General features: G+C 46.2%; 1 protein-coding gene across 1 annotated transcript in view; it reads right to left on the minus strand.

The window, feature by feature from the left end:
• Positions 1–20,276, minus strand: part of MOV10L1 (Mov10 like RISC complex RNA helicase 1) — a 66,195-nt gene that overhangs the window by 16,877 nt on the left and 29,042 nt on the right. Inside the window, exons 11-15 of the mRNA XM_044915751.1 lie at positions 18,473–18,650; positions 18,088–18,158; positions 15,663–15,754; positions 7,572–7,630; positions 7,040–7,137 (exon numbers count right to left, since the gene is read on the minus strand). Of these exons, the coding sequence (XP_044771686.1) occupies positions 7,040–7,137; positions 7,572–7,630; positions 15,663–15,754; positions 18,088–18,158; positions 18,473–18,650 (498 nt within the window). The remainder of the gene's footprint in view (positions 1–7,039; positions 7,138–7,571; positions 7,631–15,662; positions 15,755–18,087; positions 18,159–18,472; positions 18,651–20,276) is intronic.

Below are 20,276 nucleotides of genomic sequence, written 5' to 3' on the forward strand. Positions count from 1 at the left end.
CACTAGCTGATTTTGCCCCACTGTTCTGAGCATGTTTGAGGTTAGCGGCGCTAAGTCGTGGTGACTGGTAGGTTAGGTGTATTAGATCCATTTTCAACTGATGGTATTTTCAACTTATGCCGGGTTCACCGTAAGCCAAGGAAGATCTGTATATTCTTTGGTAAAGTATATATAATTTACTTCTGTTTATGTCTTTGGTTCAGTGTTGAGTCTCATGCTCCAGCGATGAGCTGGCTTTTCATTGTCTTAACCATGTCTTTTGAACAGCAAAATATTTAATTTCATTGCAGTCCAGATTTATCAATTTTTTCTTTATAGATCACATTTTTGGCATCACATCTAAAAACTCTGCCTTACCTAAAGATATTAAGATTTTCTCTTGGGGTGCCTGAGTGGCTCAGTCGGTTAACTGTCCAACTCTTGGTTCAGCCCAAGTCATGATCTCAGGGTTGTGGGATTGAGCCCCGCACTGGGCTCTGTGCAGGGGCGTGGAGCCTGCATAAGGTTCTATCGCCCCCCACCCCGCTTGCACTCTCTCAAAAATGAAAGGGTTTTTTAATGTTTCCTAGAAATTTTAGTTTCAGGCTTTATATTTAGGGCTACGATGCATTTTGAATTAATCTCTGTGAAGGCAGTGAGGTACAGATCCAGGCGCACACCCCTGGATACAGACACCCCATGTCCTTGTGCCTTTCGCTAAGGACACTCTCCTTTCCCCACTCTGACTGCCTTTGCACCTTTGTAGAAAGTCAGTTGTCCAAACTCCCGTGGTTCTGTTTTTAGGCTATTTCATTCCACTTGTACATGTTTATCTCGATGACAGTGCCACACCGTCTTGATTATTGTAACGTTGTGAAAAGTTGCAAGTGAGGTAGTGTGAGTTCTCTGAGTTTCTTGTTCTTTTTCAAAGTTGTTTTGAAAATTCTAGGCCTTTTGCATTTCCACATAAATTTTGAAATTGGCTGGTCAATTTCTACAAAAACGTCTGCTAAGATTCGACTGGACCAGCACTGAGTTTATAGACTGGGTTTGGTCTTCTGACACACCAGCAGTTTCTCTCATCAGTGTCGTGAGGTCTCTAGTGTAGTCTTGTGCATCTTCTGTCAAATTTGTCCCTAATGTTTGGAACATTTGGATGCTACTTTATATGGTATTCTAAATGCAATTCTGGGTGTTTGTGCTAGCCTATATAGAATTTACTTCTGTATTCTGTAAGCTTGTTAATCTATTAGTTCCAATGGCTTCTTTTTAGAGTCTGTCAGATTATTTATACATGAACACAGGTGCCTCTTATTTTTCTTGCTGAGTTGCTCATCTACAACCTTCTGTACAGTGGTGAAAGTAAGTGGCAGGACTGGAAGTGCCCTGACTTTCATGGGAAAAGTGCATTTTGTCACTCACCGTGTAGGTTTTTTTGTAGGTGAAGGCAGTTCCCTTCCGTTTCTAGTTTGCTGAACTTTTTGATCAGGAATGGATATTGGATTTTGTCAGATGCTTTTTCCGTGTCTATGGAGATTCGGTTTGTTAACATGATGAGTATCACCGACTGCGATTTTGGAATGTTAAACCAGCCTCTCATTCCTAGGATGAACCCTTCCTGGTCTCTCTCATATATATACCTATACATACATACATATAGGAGTTCTCTAGAAAAACGATCAATAGGATGGATGTATATATAGGTAAAAAGAGATTTATTGTAAGATATTGGCTTATGTGACTACAGAGGCTGAGAAGTGTGAGGTCCACCACTGGCAAGCTGGACACAGAGGGCAGGAAGAGACTGACGGTTCCACTCAGGAGAGTCGGGCAGGAGGAATCCCTGTGAACCTCTCTGTTCAGGTCTCACGGGAGGGATGCCCCCTGCCCCAACCAGGGCACCCACGCACATGCCAATCTCACCCAGAAACAAGATTTAACCAGGTGTCCCACAGAAGCCCAGGGCCCAGGCCAGCCAGCACATCCCACTGACCACCCACCCCGGCTTCTTTCCCATTTGCAGAGTCTATAGTGAGGTCACGTCTCTCTCTCCTCCTGGATTCTGGGAGTTTGTGTCTTCACACTTTCCCCTCATCAGTCTTGTTTGAAGTTTAACAATTTCATTGATCTCTGAGAACCAGCTTTTGGGTTCATGGATCCCTCTATTGTTCTTCTGTTTTCTATATTACTGATTTCTCTGCCAATGTTTCATTATTTTCTTTCCTTTGCTTAGCTCATATTTCATTTGTTCTTATTTTTCTAGTTTCTAAGGAAGAGGCTGAGGTCACAGAGTTGAAACCTTTATCCTTCTTTAGTTCAGGCATTCAGGGTTATGAACTCCCCCTGAAGATCCCCCTGAAGAGCCCTCTAGCAGCAGCTTACGGTTTCTGGTATGCTGCAGTGTCACGTTCATTTTGGTAGAAACACTCTAATCTCTCTATTGATTTCTTCTGTGATCTGTGGGTTACATATAAGTGTGCCTTCGGTTTCTCAATATTTGGGGATTTTCCAGAGACCTTCCTGCAATTGATTTCTAACTTGATTCTACGTGGTTAGAGAATGTATTTTGTATGACTTTAATCCTTTCAAATTTGAGACTTGTTTTATGGCCCCAAATAAGGTCTACAGTGGTGAATGTTCTGTGTGCACTTCTACACCAAGTGCATGCATCCAGCTCTTTCTGCACGGTGTGCTCTACGAACACCCCTTAGATCACAGTGGCTGACAGGTCACTCTGCTGTGCCCATCTTCTGCCTTTTTTTTTTTTTTTTTTTTTTTTAAAGATTTTTACTTATTTATTTGACAGAGAGAGACACAGCGAGAGAGGGAACACAAGCAGGGGGAATGGGAGAGGGAGAGGCAGGCCTCCCGCGGAACAGGGAGCCCGATGTGGGACTCGATCCCAGGACCCTGGGATCATGACCTGAGCCGAAGGCAGACGCTTAACGACTGAGCCACCCAGGCGCCCCATCTTCTGCCTTTCTTTTCCGTCGTTAACAGAGGGAAGAGTGCCGACATCGCTGACAGGCATGGGGAATTTGTCTGGTTCTCTCCGCAGCTTTATCAGTTTCCGTTTCATGTGTTTTGAGGCTGTTTCTAGGTGCGTATGTGTCTAGGACTGTTATGCATTCCTGATGATGATCTTCTCTGTTACTATGACACCACCTTTATCCTGATTACCTGTGCTCTGAAACCTACTCTGACACCAACACAGCTACTCCATCTTCCTTGTGATTGTATCTTTTCACATCTTTTACTTTTGACATATTTGTGTCTTTATATTTAAAACGTGTTTCTTAGAGGCAGCATATAGTTGGGTCTTTCCTTTTCATCCAGTGTGACCATCTCTCTGTGTTTAGACCCACACGCGCAATGTGACCACTGATACACTTAGACTGAACGCTCTCACCTTGCTACTTGTCTTACTCCAGTTACACAAGCAGAGCCAGAGACGCCAATACCCCGTCGACATAAATCACTGGACAAGGGGGCAGGAAGTCAGTCAGGTCAGGGCACAGCTGTCCGTGTGTCCCTCTTTTTCTGCTGACTTTTGAACAAATTATTTTTGTGATTCCCTTTTACCTCCTTTGTTGGTCTAGCTCTTTATATTGTTATTTTAGTAGTTGCTCTAGGGTTTAGAGTGTATATCTTTAATTGATCACAGTTTCTTTCAAGTGGATTATAATAATCTGGTGTAAGAAATAAAACTCTCTTCTCCTATCCCTGGTGCTATTATGCATATTTTAGATCTACGTGTTACAAACTCTGTAATATATTGTTACTATTTCAGTTTTAAAAGTCAATTATCTTTTAAAGTTATGAAGTTTTATCATGGTTAAGAAGATTTCACTTCAGGGGCGCCTGGGGGGCTCGGTCGGTGGGCGTCTGCCCTCGGCTCAGGTCCCGGGATCGAGCCCCGCGTCGGGCTCCCTGCTCGGCGGGAGGCCTGCCTCTCCCTCCCCCGCCCCCCCGCTTGTGTTCCCTCGCTCGCTGTCTCTGTCAAGTAAATAAAACCTTAAAACAAAGAAGATTTCACTTCAGATCTACCCTCTTAGCATGCTACTCTTCTGATTCCAGGAGTCTGAGTTTTTTAGAGATCTCATATGAAAGGGACCGAGCAGGATGTGTCCTTCCTCCAGGTCCACCCAGATTATCACAGTTCACAGGATTGCCTTCTTTTTAAAAAGTCAGTTGTCTTTTAAAGAATTTTTCTTAAAGAAAAAGCTATTTAACTGTGTGCACCTATTTATAATTTCTGGCCCTTCTCATTCCTCTGGGTAGACCCTCACTGCCCACCTGGCATCACTTCTGTGTGCTGAAAGATTCCTGTGTCCCGTGGTGCAGGTCAGCAGGTGATGGGCCCCCAGCTCTCAGCCTGAACCTGTCCGAGTACATTTTTACTTCTCCTTCATTTCTACAGCGTTTGTTGGGCAGAGTTCTGGGCTGACAGTTTCTCCTGCCGGCACCGTCAAGAGCCGCCCCGCTATCTTCTGGCGCACAGTGCTGTCAACACGAAGTCTGCTGCCAGCCTTGTTTCTTCTCCTCGGCAGCAATGAGACGTTCCTTGTTTCTAGGATTTGCTCTTTATGAAGGACTTTCAGGAATTTGATTGTCATGTGCCTCACTGCATTCTTCTTCAGATTTCTTATACTTCGGGTCTGTTAATAAGTCTCCTGAATATGTAGGGCTTATGATTTTCATCAAATCAGGGTAGTTTCCACTCACTATTTTTTCTAGTATTTCTTACACTTCCCTCCCTGGGACTCCAATTGCATGGATGCGAGGCTGCTCGAAGGTGTCCCACAGCTCACTGATGCTTTTCTTTTTTTAATACACTTTATATTTTAAAGCTTTTTTTTCTTCCTTAAATCTTTTTATTGTTTCGTTTGTCGAGTTTCTATAGTCTTTCTGACTGTAGTGTCTAGTCTGCTGTTAACTATTTTTCATCTTAGACATCGAATTTTTTGTCTCTAGAAATTTGTCTTTTATTGGTTGTATCTCCACTGAACATGCTTGTGTGTTCCTCTCCTTTAAGAGCATATGGAGTATAGTTATAGTAACTGTTTTAATGTCCTTGTCTGCTAATTGCTACATTTTTTTTTTTTTGAGTTGATTTCAACTGATTGAAATTTTTTTTTTTTTTAAAGATTTTATTTATTTGACAGAGAGAGACACAGCGAGAGAGGGAACACAAGCAGGGGGAGTGGGAGAGGGAGAAGCAGGCCTCCCGTGGAGCAGGGAGCCCGATGCGGGGCTCGATCCCAGGACCCTGGAACCATGACCTGAGCCGAAGGCAGACGCCTAACGACTGAGCCACCCAGGCGCCCCTGATTGAAATTTCTTATAATGAGTTGTGTTTTTCAGTTTATTTCTGGATTAGATACCAGACATTGTGAATTTAACACCTTGATGGGTGTATATTTTTGTATTCCTGCAACTATCCGTGAATTTTGTTGTGGGATGTGGCTGCATTACTTGGAGAGCCTGTCAGACGGATGGGGCGGCAGGCAGTGTGGGACCAGACTCTCCCCACTTCTCACGCAACATCCTCTGAGGACTCTGCTTGTTACCCTGTGAATTCTCTGGCTATAGGAACAAACCACGCCCAGCACTGTGGGGACTCAGGATTCCTCTCTGCTCTCAGGGCTGCTTTCCCGGGCTCAGGTCTTTTCCTCACCGGCATGCATTCCTGAGTCCTGGGCTGAAAACTCAAGGGGTCCTGTGCAGACCCCAAGAGCTCTCTCTTTCCTGTGCTCTCCTCCAGCCGTCTGCCCCGTGCACTCCATCCACCTCGTCCTTGCACCGCCAGGTGCCTCTCCTCAATTCTGCAGACCACAGGCCTCCCCCTTTCTGCTCCCTGGCCTGGGAACTCTGAAGATGGTGAGCTGGGGCAATCACAGGGGTCACCTAATGTGCTTCCTCTCTCAGGAATCACTGCCCTATGATATGTGATGTGCAAATGTCTGAAACTGTTGTGCCATGTGTTTTGTCTGATTTTTAATTATTTAAGGTAGGAAGGTAAATTCAGTCTCTGTGATTCCGTCTTGGTTGATGTGTGGAATGCCCTTGGGTTTATGTGCAACCTAGCCAATCCATAAGAAGGTAATGTTCTGCATTTAAAAATATTAAGATTCAGCTAATCAGGAATGTAATCCACACAAACAGCAACACTTCCCCCACCTCACATCTCCCATCAGGATCCCAAACCCTCCTTGAGAATCAGGCCATGGAGTGGACCAGGGAGTGAGGTGATGGAGAGTTTGCAGAAGACACTGTGTCTGTTCAATGAGGACCTCTTTCTACTTTTAGATCAGGTAAGAAATAAAGATGATTTTAACGCAAACATTTTTCTCTTTCCTTCATAGAATTTTTTTGTGAATACGTAGGCCTTCCAAAACTCTCATTATTGTACTTTTTGAGAGAAGCTATAAAATGGTAAAGGAGTTCCTAAATATTAGATATAATTAGAAATCTGTATTATTATAAATTTAAAACATGCTCAAAAAAGCAAATTCCAACAGCACAGAACTAAGGTTAAAACCTCCCACAGACATGGAGAATTCTGCTCATCACTGGAAACACAATGATAAATAAAGCCACTTCTGTTTTACTCACAAAAATACATGGAACAGCCTAAGACAATAGCTGGCACCTAACAGGCGCTACGTTACTATTCATAGAACAACTATCTTTGTCAGGGTCATAAAGATTACAAACGTTAACAACTTGGTGCACGTGTAATCGTCCCAGACATTTTCTATGCAGTATATAATCACAGACGTGTGCCTGAATGTACACAGAAAGCATATAATTTTAAAGTAAAATGATAAGCTCATACAAACTGATTCATATCTTGGTTTTCCCCACTTATCTATGGCAGCCACCTTAGTCCTACGTATATGTTGTATGCAAACTTTACACTAAATCCACAGTATGAATATCTTAGTTTTATTTGAGCTGTGATCTTGGGTTACTTGTGAACTACAGTCCTCTAACACCCCAGGCAAGTGAGAGCTAATATATTATCTATTTAAATATTTCAAAGGAATCAAATCAATACCTTGATGGTGGACTGTCCATCATTTTTGGTGTCTTGAGCATGGTTCCAATTCCCCGTCACTCGGGGAGACTGTAAAATGATTTCTTCTGGGAACAACACTTTTAAAACAAGTAAGAAGGTAGGTATTACTGAAAAACTTAAAAAGACGAAGAGAGGCCACCTAAGTAATTCACATCTATGCCTTCCTTTCCTTTTTGGCTTCTGTACATGGTTTCTAGGTTACAGCGGAACACCAGTACTGTGCACAGTTCGTAATGAAGCCATCGGCCCATCTGGAGCTACAAAAGTGAATTATATTACGAGGGGAAAAGCACACTGCAATGACTTCATTTTCAATAATTTAAGCAAGCTATTTTTATACAGTTGAAATAGTAAGAAAATACTGAAACTTCCCAATGGGAAGAAAACTTTGGACTGCATAGTTTTACTTGTAATATATGATTGAAAAGACTGTGCTTTACACCATATTTTACATGAAGCTTATAAAAATACTCTGGGAAGAAGTAACACTATTATTCCACAAAAAGAATACCTTTAACGCCTAAGTGGATGACGTGTTCAAGTGCAAAGTGACACCGTCTGCTTGTGGTCCTGCCAGAGAGAGAACAACGTGAAGTAATTCACCCCCAGTGTAGAAACATTAAGTCTAGCCCTGGTCACGGAAATCTAATTACATAACCTGAGCCAACCTGCTAATGTAACCTTTACACAATACTTACAAAGGGACCACATTAGAGTCAGAGCTCCCGACGTTCTCACAGGCCCTGCTGGGGAGCCTGGAGCTCCGAGGGCTCACTTTACAGTGTGTGTCTATACACAACATTAGGAGTTTTACAGAAAAACTTTAAACAGAAACATCCCATGTATCAGGATAGCAGGGACTCTCTCCTTTCTGGGAATATTTCTCTTTTAAATACATAAAGAGCACAACTAGGAAAAAAAAAAATAAACATAGCCTATGAGGTATTAGGGAAATATTAACATTACTACATCAACAGCAAAGTAATTTTGACTGTAAAGATTTAAACTTTTGAAATTCACAACTGTTAGAAGATAAACTGAGGCCTACTAATAATTTTAAGAGTTTGGGCAAAAATTGATTCCAACCAGGCTGCACCCAGCCAGCAGATGGAAAGAAGCCCCGAGGAGCTGTCCAACATGAAGGACTTTTACAGCCAGAAGGGAGCGGGCACAGGGAAATTATCCCAGGCAAAACAGGGGCTTGGTTATCGCAAGCTCCCTTCCTTCAGGGGTGGGCAGGGGTCTGCCAGGCCGAGGACCTCACCAGTCCTGACCAGGCAGTTGCCAGGCGACCGGCCTACGATTCCGTTTCCAAGGGAGCCAAAACTGCAATTCCCTCTGGGTTTGGTGACATGGGGCTTAGCACAAGCTACTCTGCTGTGGGCCTGCTGTTTTGCTTCTTAACACAACAAAAAGAGTAAAAACCATAAAATAAAACCTCATCTTCAATGAAGCAAGATGACAAAGCTCCAAAGCACAAGTGCAGATGGGTATCTGTTCAATGAAGAGCATCGGGCCTCAAACAAGCAGAGGTATACAAGCGCTGCACACCGACTCAGAATGCGGGCCACATACAGGTGTCTGGACAGTTCAGACTCGGGAGCCCAAAGACCAAACCATGGTTTCTCACCTGAATCGCGAGGTGCAGAGCACACGCTGAGAGGTCACCCCCAGGACCCATTTGCACAGTATGGAATTGGGGGGGGGGGGCGTGTGAAGCTGGAAAAACTGAGTGCACAAGCCCAACCTTCAGAGACCTTCCCTTTAGGGTCCCAGGCATGAAGGCTCCTGGCAGCCCCACTCTGTTCCTTCAATGTAACCTTTGGCAAATAGTTGCCTGGGAAAAAATAAATCCATCCAAGATGAGTAACAACCAGAACAGCACTTAAAGCAGATCACTTAAAGAGGAAGAAGCTGAGGAACGACTAAACACCTCGCTCCCCTTCCACTGGGAGGCTTTCCAACATCTGTGCCTGGGTGATCCGGGGCCATCTCACCTCTTCCAGAAAGGAAGGAAGAAAGATTTCAAAATCTTTTAAAAGGCACAGGGACGCCTGGGTGGCATAGTTGGTTAAGCATTCAACTCTTAATTTTGGCTCAGGTCATGATCTCAGGGTCGTGAGATCCAGCCCCGCGTCAGGCTCCACACTGGGCGTGGAGTCTGCTTGAGAATCTCCTTCTCCCTCTGCCCCTCCCCACTGCTCTCTCCTCTAAAAGAAATAAATCTTAAAAAGAAATCTCTTAAAAGGCACAACAAAGACTGGGACCTGGACCAAGCTAACAAGATAACTGTGTCAGCCTGAACATCACTGCCTTACTTCCCAGTAGCATGAAAAACAGAAATAGAATAGTACTTAACAAATCCTAGAAGCACATTAAAGGAGGAATTCACCAAAATAAAAATAACATTATGTTTTTCATTCTAGACATACAAGAAAGGTTTGATCTGAAGTTATCCAATTGAAACACTTCATCTTACAAACAGGCTGAAGATGATAATAATCTCAAGAAATGCCAAAAAGTGGACGCCTGGGTGGCTCAGTTGGTTAAGTGACTGCCTTCGGCTCAGGTCATGATCCTGGAGTCCCTGGATCGAGTCCCACATCGGGCTCCCTGCTCGGCAGGGAGCCTGCTTCTCCCTCTGACCTTCCCCCTCTCATGTGCTCTCTCTCTCTCATTCTCTTTCTCTGAAATAAATAAATAAAATCTTAAAAAAAAAAAAAAAAAGAAATGCCAAAAAGGCAATGAGTCTAATAGCTTAAAACAAAAGTTGATGAATAATTTTCTAATTTGATTAACCTAAAGAACAGCAAGATACTAAATGGTAAAATCCCAGAGGTATTTGCACTAAGATACGAAACAAATCACAGAGATGGAAAACCATGAGGGAAAAAATAAAACACATGGAGGGGAGCAAACACTAGGCAAGAATTCCAAAGGAGGACAAAGACTTGAAGGAAAAGAATGAAGAAAACTCTCCTAAGTACAAACTATTGTTGAAAAGGAGATTCCAAGCAGCAAAGATGCCAATTCTCCCTCCACTTTTCTACCACCGTAGAGAGAAATAAGAATATTTACTGCTTCACTATTTCTTTTCTTTATTTTTTTTTTTTTTTAAGATTTTATTTATTTATTTGAGAGAGAGAATGAGATAGAGCATGAAAGGGTCAGAGGGAGAAGCAGACTCCCCGCCGAGCAGGGAGCCCGATGTGGGACTCGATCCCGGGACTCCAGGATCATGACCTGAGCCGAAGGCAGTCGCTCAACCGACTGAGCCACCCAGGCGCCCCTGCTTCACTATTTCTAACAGCAAACACCTGGGAACCCGACAGCACGCACCCAGCACCAAACAGCAAAATCACAAAGGAAGGAAGGTCTCAAATCAATGACTTCGACTTCCACCACTAGAAACTAGATAAAGAGGAGCAAATGGAACCCAAAGTAAGCATAAGAGAGGAAATCACAGACACCAGAGCAGAAATAAGTGAAATAAAAAAGAGAGACACTACAAAAGATGAATGAAGTCAAAAGTTGATTCCCTCATAAGGCTGAGATGATAAACCTCTCGCCAGACTGATGAGAGGAAGAGAAGGTACACATTCCCACTGTTGGGAGTCGAGGGGGTGACATCGGTACACAGATCCAGCGAATGCTACTACTAAGGAAATAATAATATAATTCCATGCAAACAGTTAGATAACTTGGATGAAATGCACAAATTCCTTAAAAGATACACACTACTGAAGCTCACTGCACACAAAATGGATAACTTAAATGCTTACTGATTTACTAAAGAAATCAAATTTGCAGTAAATTATCCCAGAAAATAGAGGAGGAGGTGATGCTTTTTAACTCATTGTGAGGTCAGCATCACCCCGATACCAAAAGCAGACAAAAGATAATTTCAAGAAACTACAGATCAATACACCTCATGAACACAGATGCAAAAATTAGTAAAATTATAGCAAATCAGATCTAACAATATATAAAAAGAAATTACATTATGGTCAAGTGGGGCTTATTCCAAGGCTGCCAAGTTGATTTTGATGTGGGGAACAAAGGCAGAAGGAAACGTAGATAGAATGAAATGTCCTTAGAACCTGCAGCCCATTGACACATACTTGAGGCGGGCAGAGTGTAATGTGCCTCCAGGAACTCCCAACTGTCTTCATGTTGATGCCTTGAGAGGGAAAAACAACCTGAGCTTGACAACAGCCTGGCCTCCAGGGTCCTGGGAGTCTTCTTTAGCAGATCAAAGTCCTTTTGGGAACTTCCTATGTCATGTCTTCACCTCCCCCAACTCCATAGCATATGATCAGTTGCTCCTCATGATCCCAGGGCAGCAGCCCTTTCTGCCCGGGGGTCCTGTTCTCGTGCTTCTAATAAAAACCCCCTTTTTGCACTGAAGACGTCGCAAGAATTCTTTCTTGGTCGTCATTGGCTTTGAACCCCACCACTTCAAACCACATCAATTTTACATTAGAAAACCAATCAGTGTAACGGACTATCTTAATAGACTAGAAAAGGAAAACCACGTGGTCACCTTGATACAGAAAAAGCCATCTGAACAAATCCCACACCCAGCCATGACTGAACACTGGAGCACACGTGGAGTCCATCTCCTCAACCAGGAGGGGGCCGAATACAAACCACCTACGTACAGCTCACACTGTGCTTAACGGTTCAAGACTGAATGAACGCTAACCCTCAGGTTGGAAACAAGGCCCTTTCTGTGAAATGCTACTCTGGCTAGAGCAGTGAGGCAAGGAAAAACAAACAAAATGCATCCAGATAAGAAAGGAAGCAGTACAGCTCTTTATTTGAACATAAAAGATTGTATAGGCAGGGCGCCTGGGTGGCTCAGTCGGTTAAGCAACTGCCTTCAGCTCAGGTCATGATCCTGGAGTCCCGGGATCGAGTCCCGCATCGGGCTCCCTGCTCGGCAGGGAGTCTGCTTCTCCCTCTGACCCTCCTCCCTCTCATGCTCTCTGTCTCCCATTCTCTCTCTCAGATAAATAAATAAAATCTTTAAAAAAAAAAAAAAAAGATCGTACAAGCAGAAAATCCTGCGTAACCTGTAAAAAGCTACTAGAACCGTGAAGTGTGTTTGACGAGCTCTCAGGATACTAGATTAATATGTAAAAATAAATGGCATTCATAAACATTAGCTAGAAGCAACTAGAAATTTAAGATTACTGTCTACAACAGCATTACATTTTTTTAAGAGTCACACCAATCTGGCAGGAGATATGTAGAGCACTCTACAGACACTCCTAAAAGAAATGAAAAACAGACCTAACTAGATGGAGAGAGGTACCATTTTCAAGGGTTGGGAGACTCAATATTAAGGTCTCAATTCTTGTTAAATGGATCTAAAAATTCAGTGTAGTCCCCATCAAAATCTCTATGGGGGGCGCCTGGGTGGCTCAGTTGGTTAAGCGACTGCCTTCGGCTCAGGTCATGATGCTGGAGTCCCGGGATCGAGTCCCACATCGGGCTCCCTGCTCGGCAGGGTGCCTGCTTCTCCCTCTGACCCTCCCCCCTCTCATGTGTTCTCTCTCTCATTCTCTCTGTCTCAAATAAATAAATAAAATCTTAAAAAAAAAAAAAATCTCTACGGGTTTTTTGTAGAAACCAACAAGCTGAATGCTAAAATCCATACAGGAACACCAGAGACCCAGAAGAGCCACACCAACTCTGCGAACAATGGACAAAGTGGAGGCCTTACACTACCTGATTCCAAGACTCACCATCAACAAAGAACACGCATGCATGGGAAAGCACCTGAGGTGTTCAGCACGACTACCCGTTAGGGGATGCAGACCAAAACCTTGGTGAGACACCACCTCACGGCTATTCCAAAGATTAGAATTAGAAAGACTGACCAGAGCAGGGCTGTGAGCCTGTGGGGCAACAGGACCCTCACCCAAGCTGCTGGAAATGCAGAGGACAACTGCTTTGGGAAAGAGCTTGGCGCTTTCTTAAAGTTATGTGCACCCTCACCACAGGACCGAGCCATCACACTGTTCGGCGTTTACCCAAGAGAAAGGAACACGTGTCCATACAAAGACTTGTACACAGATTTCACAGTTCTCTCTGTAATGGCCAAAATATGGAAAAAAACCCAGTGTCTATCCAAGGTGACTGGATAGATGGACTGTAGTAGATACTGATAACGAAATACTACTCAGCCATAAAAGGGAAGAAAATGGGAATCACTGTTATACAACTGAAATTAACATAATATTGTGTGTCAACTATAATTCAATAAAAAAGGCAATGAAATCATGCAACAGTGAGGTTGAATCTCAAAATAATTATGCTAAGTCAGAGAGAGATGCCAGGCAAAAACCAGTAAGTCTTGTATATTTCCACTTATGTAAGATTTTACAAAATGCAAACTAACCTATAGCGACAGAAAGCACTGCTGGGGCCTGGGGGTGGGGGTGAGGGTGGGGAAGGAAGGAAGCATCTCTGGTGGCAGATACTCTCCTTCTCTTGACCGTGGAGTTGGTTTCAAAGTCCTCAGACTGTGTACTTTAATAAGGCATAGTTAGCCTACATTCTGTCTCACTAGACCCGTTTGTTAAAAAAAGGGGAAACACCTACAGGGAGCCAGCAGGTAACACGAGGAAGTGCAGCCTCTCTGCCCTCAGCGCCATCCGGCCTGCCGCACTGCGGGCCTGCCCCATCTTCCAATGGTTCAAAACAAGTGGGGAATACAGATTTTTTTTTTTTTTAATGGGAAATCTCCTGGTTTTTCGTAACTTAATGTAAACAACCTAAAAACTTAACGTGGGGCAAGCAAAGCCTCTGAGTGTCAAATGTGGCAGCCCGCCGCTCCCACACCCCGGCCTCTCATCTCTCCGACACTCCACCTGGCCACACACGTGCTTGCTCAAGACCTGGGCCTCGTGTCTGAGATCACTGAGCCCAACGTCCTGTCCTCTCTCCACCTCATCACCCTGTCTTTCCAACAGCTCCTCACTGCTGGTACCCTTTGGCTTTTCCTGGGCACTTTCTCTCTGGCTCAACCCCATGGCCTGTCACGCCTATCATCTGTGTCCTGCTTCCTTCGGTAGGTCCACTCCTGCACCACCCTCATCCCATGCTTCCTCTCTCCTCCCCTCCTCCAAAGTCCTCCTCCTCTTTGACTGGGCTTGTCACATGTTCCAGAGTAACACACGGTCAGGAATGTCCAGATACGAATCAGCTCTCACCTCTTTCGTCCGACCACCTTGAGGAGGATATTTACCCTCTGCCGATGACCCCGGCCCCACCTGGCCAGACCCACCTCCTCCGGCACACGCTTTCTTGACCCAGTCACCCGCTATTGCAGGGGCTCCGCTGAGCTAGTTTCTCTCATTTCAAACAGCAAAAACGGCCCCTTCCTGGACCTCACCTCACTCTCCATCCCGCCTGCTCAGCTTCCATGGCCAAACAACGGCCTCTCCCCACTGACCCACAACCCATTCACACTCAACACACTTTGATCTGGTGGCAGCCCCAACACCCCAACATTTCTCAAACAAAATTAAACATCCATGATCAATCTTAAAGTCAGCACCTTCTGATTCCTAAAAGACACTCTACAAAGTGAGCGAAACAAGCAACAGACCTGGAGAAGTTACAGAAGTTATCTGTAGCCTGCCTATCCAAGAACAGTCCAGCACAAAGAACACAGAGAAGACTCCTACAGATAACAAAACCCAAATTATTCAGGAAGAGACATGAGCCAGCATTTCATAGATGAAGACATTTTATGGCCAATAAACATGGAAATTCTCAACCTTATATGCAGAGAAATGCACGTCCAGACCCTAAGGAGGTAGATCGCATATCTACCAAGTCGGCACGAATTCAGAAGTTTAACAAAACCAGGTTCTGGGATGCTGTGGATTAACAGGTTGTCACAGACGCTGGTATTGGGGGTCTCTGATGCCACCATGGCTGAAGCCACAGACCCGCTCTCGAGTGCGCAGCCAAGAGAACATGAGCATTTGTGCACAAGGAAGGAGAAGGTGCTCACGGCAGGGCCTTCAGGGTAAAGATGGGGTGAATGTCCATCCGCAGAACAGGGAGTGTGGCGGACTCACGCTGGGGCGTGGGCAGTGGTGAAGACACTGAACAGTGACACACAACATGGAGAATCTTAGGAACAGATCAGTGAAAACCTCCTGGAAACCAGAGACTGACAGCTCAAAACAAAACCAAAAAATACATTTTTCTGTGTGTGTACAAAGACACACAACTTTTTTTTTTTTTTTTTAAAGCAAGGGAGAGACAAATGCAAAATCCCAGTAAACAGTTGGGGGCATAGTGGATGACAGGGAGGGAATGGGAGGTTGGCAGGGTCACCGCCCCACACCCATAACGTCATAAACGACCACATCTCTGTGTACTTAAGGCCCATTAAAGAATGAACAGCAAATGTTCGTGACTTTGTTATCTTAAAACCTGTCTGGGAGTGAAGCAGGAACAGGGACACTCCCACACTGCATTTCTCACACCAGCGCTGAGATGCGCAGGGACGGACAGAGGGGAAGCCTGCTACCCACCAGGAATGAAGACACATTGTAGGAACCACCACCGAGAGCATTACCTGTTATATGTGAATTCCACATCCATAGGTTCAAAGTTATATGCCTGCTCAAATTCTGGGTTAAGTTTAAGAGTTACATCTTCTTCATGAATCTGAAAAGGAAACGTAACAATTTAATTCCCATACTTCACATTTGATTTGTTGGGACAATCTTCATCTAGCAACACGTCATGAAACACTTTACAGACTGGAGCTAAAATTTGCTATTTTAAACCCTTGCCAAACTCATCAGGAGGATTAAATCACGGTGTCGTCACATCACCCACCCAGGAGGACCTGGCCCCTGCAGGCGCCCACACCAGCTCACCCCGAGCTGCTCCCTGGCCACGCTCCAGAGATCCGGGCTCGAGGAAACAGGCCACGGCCCCGGAAGGAGACCAGCCCACAAACGACGACAGAGCGAGGGGTGCCTGCCGCCACAGCGCCTCCATGAAGAGGTCATTCCAAGGACTCCCCTTCCAGCAGAGCGGAGACCCTCCAGCCGCAGCTAGGGTGGTGCCAGGTGGCATGGGCTTCCCAAGGGCCAGGCGACCAGAGCCGGCTGGTGGGAACACGGACACGGGGGCTGCCCTGGGAGCACGGCCCTCCCTGCAGCAGAAGCCGCCACAATCCCCTCAAAAGGAGAGCAAGCCCAGCCCAGGTCCCAGGTGTCCCGGGGGCCAAGACGGGCAAAAATGAACCTGCGGTTAAAGACCACCGGTTAAAGCACACAAAGAAGCAAATCACCAAGCATGAGGGTCAGCACAGCCATCAACAGAGTTGGGCCCCAAGGACATCACATACTGCCACTGTCATTTCTAGAAACTTGAAAAACTATGTGTGAAATTTTTAAAAAACCCAGAAAGAAAAACATACGCAGGACAATAGAAAAAACAACAGGGCAGCTTTAATGAATCAGGCAGAGCACATGGAGACGAAAACCATGCTGAGATAACGGAGCAGGATGACAGGAAGTGACGACATCTGTTCCCAGACACGTGCTCCTGGCGACAAGAGGCCCCTCTGCGGAGGTGGGGAGCCTTCTGTCCCACGGCCCCCAGACGAGCATGAGTGCAGCAGCGGCCCCGCTGGGACGCCCCCTGCACCGCGTGCCAGGTTGACAGCACTGGGCCGCCTGCCCACCTGTCGTGGAAACACCAATTTGACATCAACGGAGTAAGTGTCACCTGGATGTGTGTCTTCTGCCCACCGCACCATCTGTGAGGCTCTCCTGAGGGCCTTCTGTACCATCACGGTCTCCCACACCGCGGCCCTGGCCAACAACTAAACTACAGAGACGCGAGAAAAGCAATGGGCGGAGACCTGTAGAAGTTACTAAGTCGACCATGAATTTCATCACTCAGAAGCGGCTGACCAAATGGAATATCCCACCAAAGACCAGGAGGCTGCCCAACACCCCCCAGGCTGGGGTGCTCGTAGCTTCGGTCTGGATTTGTCAGCCTATGGTGTTCGCTTCAGCAGCACATACCCTAAAACTGGATTTGTCGGCGTATGACGCCGGCCACCCCTCAACCAGTGTTGAGGCATCTGGCATCTCTGGCACCGCTGCTTCTGGGGTGTTCGTCCCCAGGGCATCTTCCCCGAGGGCACAACTGGACCTACCCTTTGGAAGGTAAGAGAGTCACCCGGCGTCTTCGTCAACAGCTCAAGTGTGTCAAGGCTGGCAGACCTCGTGGGCCCTCCAGCTCAGGCTAAGCGGCTGCCCCGTGCCTGGGCAGAGTGTGGGGGGACAGCTGCTGGGGTCCCAAGGGTCAGCCCCTCCCCAGTCATCCCAGCACTGGTTTCACGGCCAGCTGCACTGGCAAGGGCTGGCGCCCAGTATTGCGAGGCAGAACACAGCAAACACGGCCACAGAGGCCAGATGCCGCTCTTCCTTCGAACCCTTCCCAGACTCTTCGAGTCCCTACAACCGCCCCCCAGCCCAGGGCAGGGCTTCGGCATTTCCTCAGGTAGCTTCCGGCATCAGGCCCTTCACCCAGACGCGGCAGGCGGTGCTCTGCACAGGGTGGGAGCAGGAGAGACCGGCCGGAGGATCAGAAGCATGCGGTGCACCGGGAGGGAGGGAGGGAGAGAAGTCAGCAAAACTTCTCCACAAAAACATTTAGAACTGCAAACTTTTAAGTGTATCTTTCCTTCAGAGGCTCTCTCTTCTGCAGTATGTTCAGAATGCCCAAATTGGACTAAATGCAAACACCACGACTTACACGTGATGAAAGGTAAATATGGCTCTCGTGATTGAAAATTGTAGGGATTTTTTTTGTTAAGTTCTCTTTATACATCAAATTTATTTAAATATTCACTTTATCCTGAATTTTCTGAAATCCTGTCAAAGGCTGAAGGAGCAACCCCGCCGCCCCAGCCCCGGCAGGAAGCTGGCCGGCTGGGAGGGCTGGTCCCGCACTAGCAGATCCGGAACACCTCTCACCTCAATCACATAGCCGATGTACTCGATGACATGTCCACCGTACTCCTGAGTTTTTAAAATCAGCTTATCACCTAGTTAAAAGATACAGAACCACATGTAAAACTACAAAATCCCCCAATTCTGCCATTGTAACTCTAAAATCAAACACTTTGAAAAAGTGAAATAAACATCCCTGGAATGAGCTGCTTAAAACCAGCACCAGTATGCCCAGAGTGAGGTGCTGGATGCCCTCAACGTGCTGACCAAGTTTTACAGAAAATTCCAACCCAAAGCAAAGGAAATGAGATGACGTGACTGCAGTGTTGCCAACAGAAACATTCCTCCCCGGACGGGGGTTCAACGTCTGCTGGTCCCTCTAGTAAAACGTGACAGGTAACGAACCCACCTGCGTACAGAGAAGGCCTACTTTCAGCCAATCCTGGGACCTCCAGAACCAGCAGGTCACCGTTTCTCTTCAAGGTGACCCCACTCATGTTATACTCTTTCAGTTCTATTTCCGCATGAATCTCCTCAAGCCAGAGCAAAGTCGAGAACTTTTCCTTGTAGTTCGACATGTTCAAAAGCTGAAAAAAAACCCCCAGCGAGTGAGTGAGAGCAGAGTCACCCGTCCAACACCCTGTGGTCCAGGAAAGCAACTGCAGCTTAGCTGGAGGGGCTAAGTCCAGGCTGCTGAAACTCAGCCAACAGGGAGAGACTGGCTTTTGGATACTGACCCGCAAGCAGCGCAGGACAGCGGCCCTGAGGTTGGGGAGGCTACGTCAGTGAGCCCGCAACTGCCCCGGCTACCACCTGGGCAGAGAGCCCAGCAGCCGTGTGGTCTCTTGAGGAGATGGAGCTGGGGTCCAAGGAGGCCAAGGGGGCAGAGTGCCAGGAAGTGAGAGCAGCACAGAGAGAGAGGTCTGCAGAGCTTCAGAGGGTCCCCCCTGAACTGTCAGCTGAGCACTGGTCAGTGCACGAGTGTAAGAAGCCATGTTTCTTGCTGGGACGCCCACCTGATAGTATAAGAGCAGGTTCCTCAGCCCTGGCACAACCAATACTTGGGCTGCACTCTTTTCTGGGGTGGGGGCCGTCCTGTGCATTGTAGAGTATTTACCGGCATTTCTGGCCCCCACCCATTTGTTGATACTACCACCCCTAGCCATGACAACCAAAAATGTCTCCTGGGAGGGCAACTGTCACCTGTTGGGAAGCACTGGATTAGACGGAATAATTCCTAGAGCTCCCACACGGCCGAGAACAGTGTGAGTCCCACCAGCCCAAACGGAGAGACTTGTAAGAGACGAGACACTGGACGGAGTATTCAGAAGGGTATTAGCCCCAAATCAAACGCCATTCTGGTCCGAACCTAACAAAGCCTTAAAGCCAGGCTTGAAAGTATCCGACTGTTTCAAAGTAACTTAACTGCATCCCAGAACAAACCTCAGACTATTTTCAGGAACAGAAAAATACCCCAACGGCCAACAAGGTAAAATCCAGAATGTATGGCACCCAGACAAAGATTATGAGGCTTACGAACAGAAACGACAACTCATAACGGGGAGAAAACCCCTCATGGAACCAGAACTGACTCGTGGCAGAATGTGCAGACGAGCACCTTGTAATAACAGCTGTTATTCAAAGAGCAGGAAAACACTGAGCATGGGAAGCAGAGACCACGCTGAACTGGTGGATGACAGCTACCACGTGTGCCATTAAAACACATGGGACAGGGCCACACACTGCTGAGGAAAACACTAGTGAACTTGAGGACTGGCCACAGGAGGCTTTCAAAACCCAAACAAGTGAGCAGAGCGGCAGCGAGCTGTGCGGCGGCTCCAAGCAGCCGATGCACAAGCAACAGGAATCTGAGGAAGGGGCTCGGCAGAGAGCGCCTCTGAAGACAGAATGGCCAGAAACCACCCAAATTTGAGGAAAACTGTAAGCCTACATATCCATGAAGCTCAGAGAACCCCAAGCCAAGAAATCAGAAGAAAACTATACTAAAGCAAATTGCAAATTACATTTTTTAAGAAATAGTAATAAAGAAAAAAACCTAGAAGCTGCTAGGAAAAAATACACGTTATATGCAGAAGAACAAAAGCTAAAGGAAAGCAGGTGTTTCACTGAAAACACGGCAAGCCGGAAGATGGTGGGGCAGCAGCTTTAAAATTCCAGCCTAGAGGGCGCCTGGGTGGCTCAGTTGGTTGAGC

This window comes from Neomonachus schauinslandi, chromosome 5, assembly GCF_002201575.2.
Source record: "Neomonachus schauinslandi chromosome 5, ASM220157v2, whole genome shotgun sequence".
Taxonomy (NCBI): Eukaryota; Metazoa; Chordata; class Mammalia; order Carnivora; family Phocidae; genus Neomonachus; species Neomonachus schauinslandi.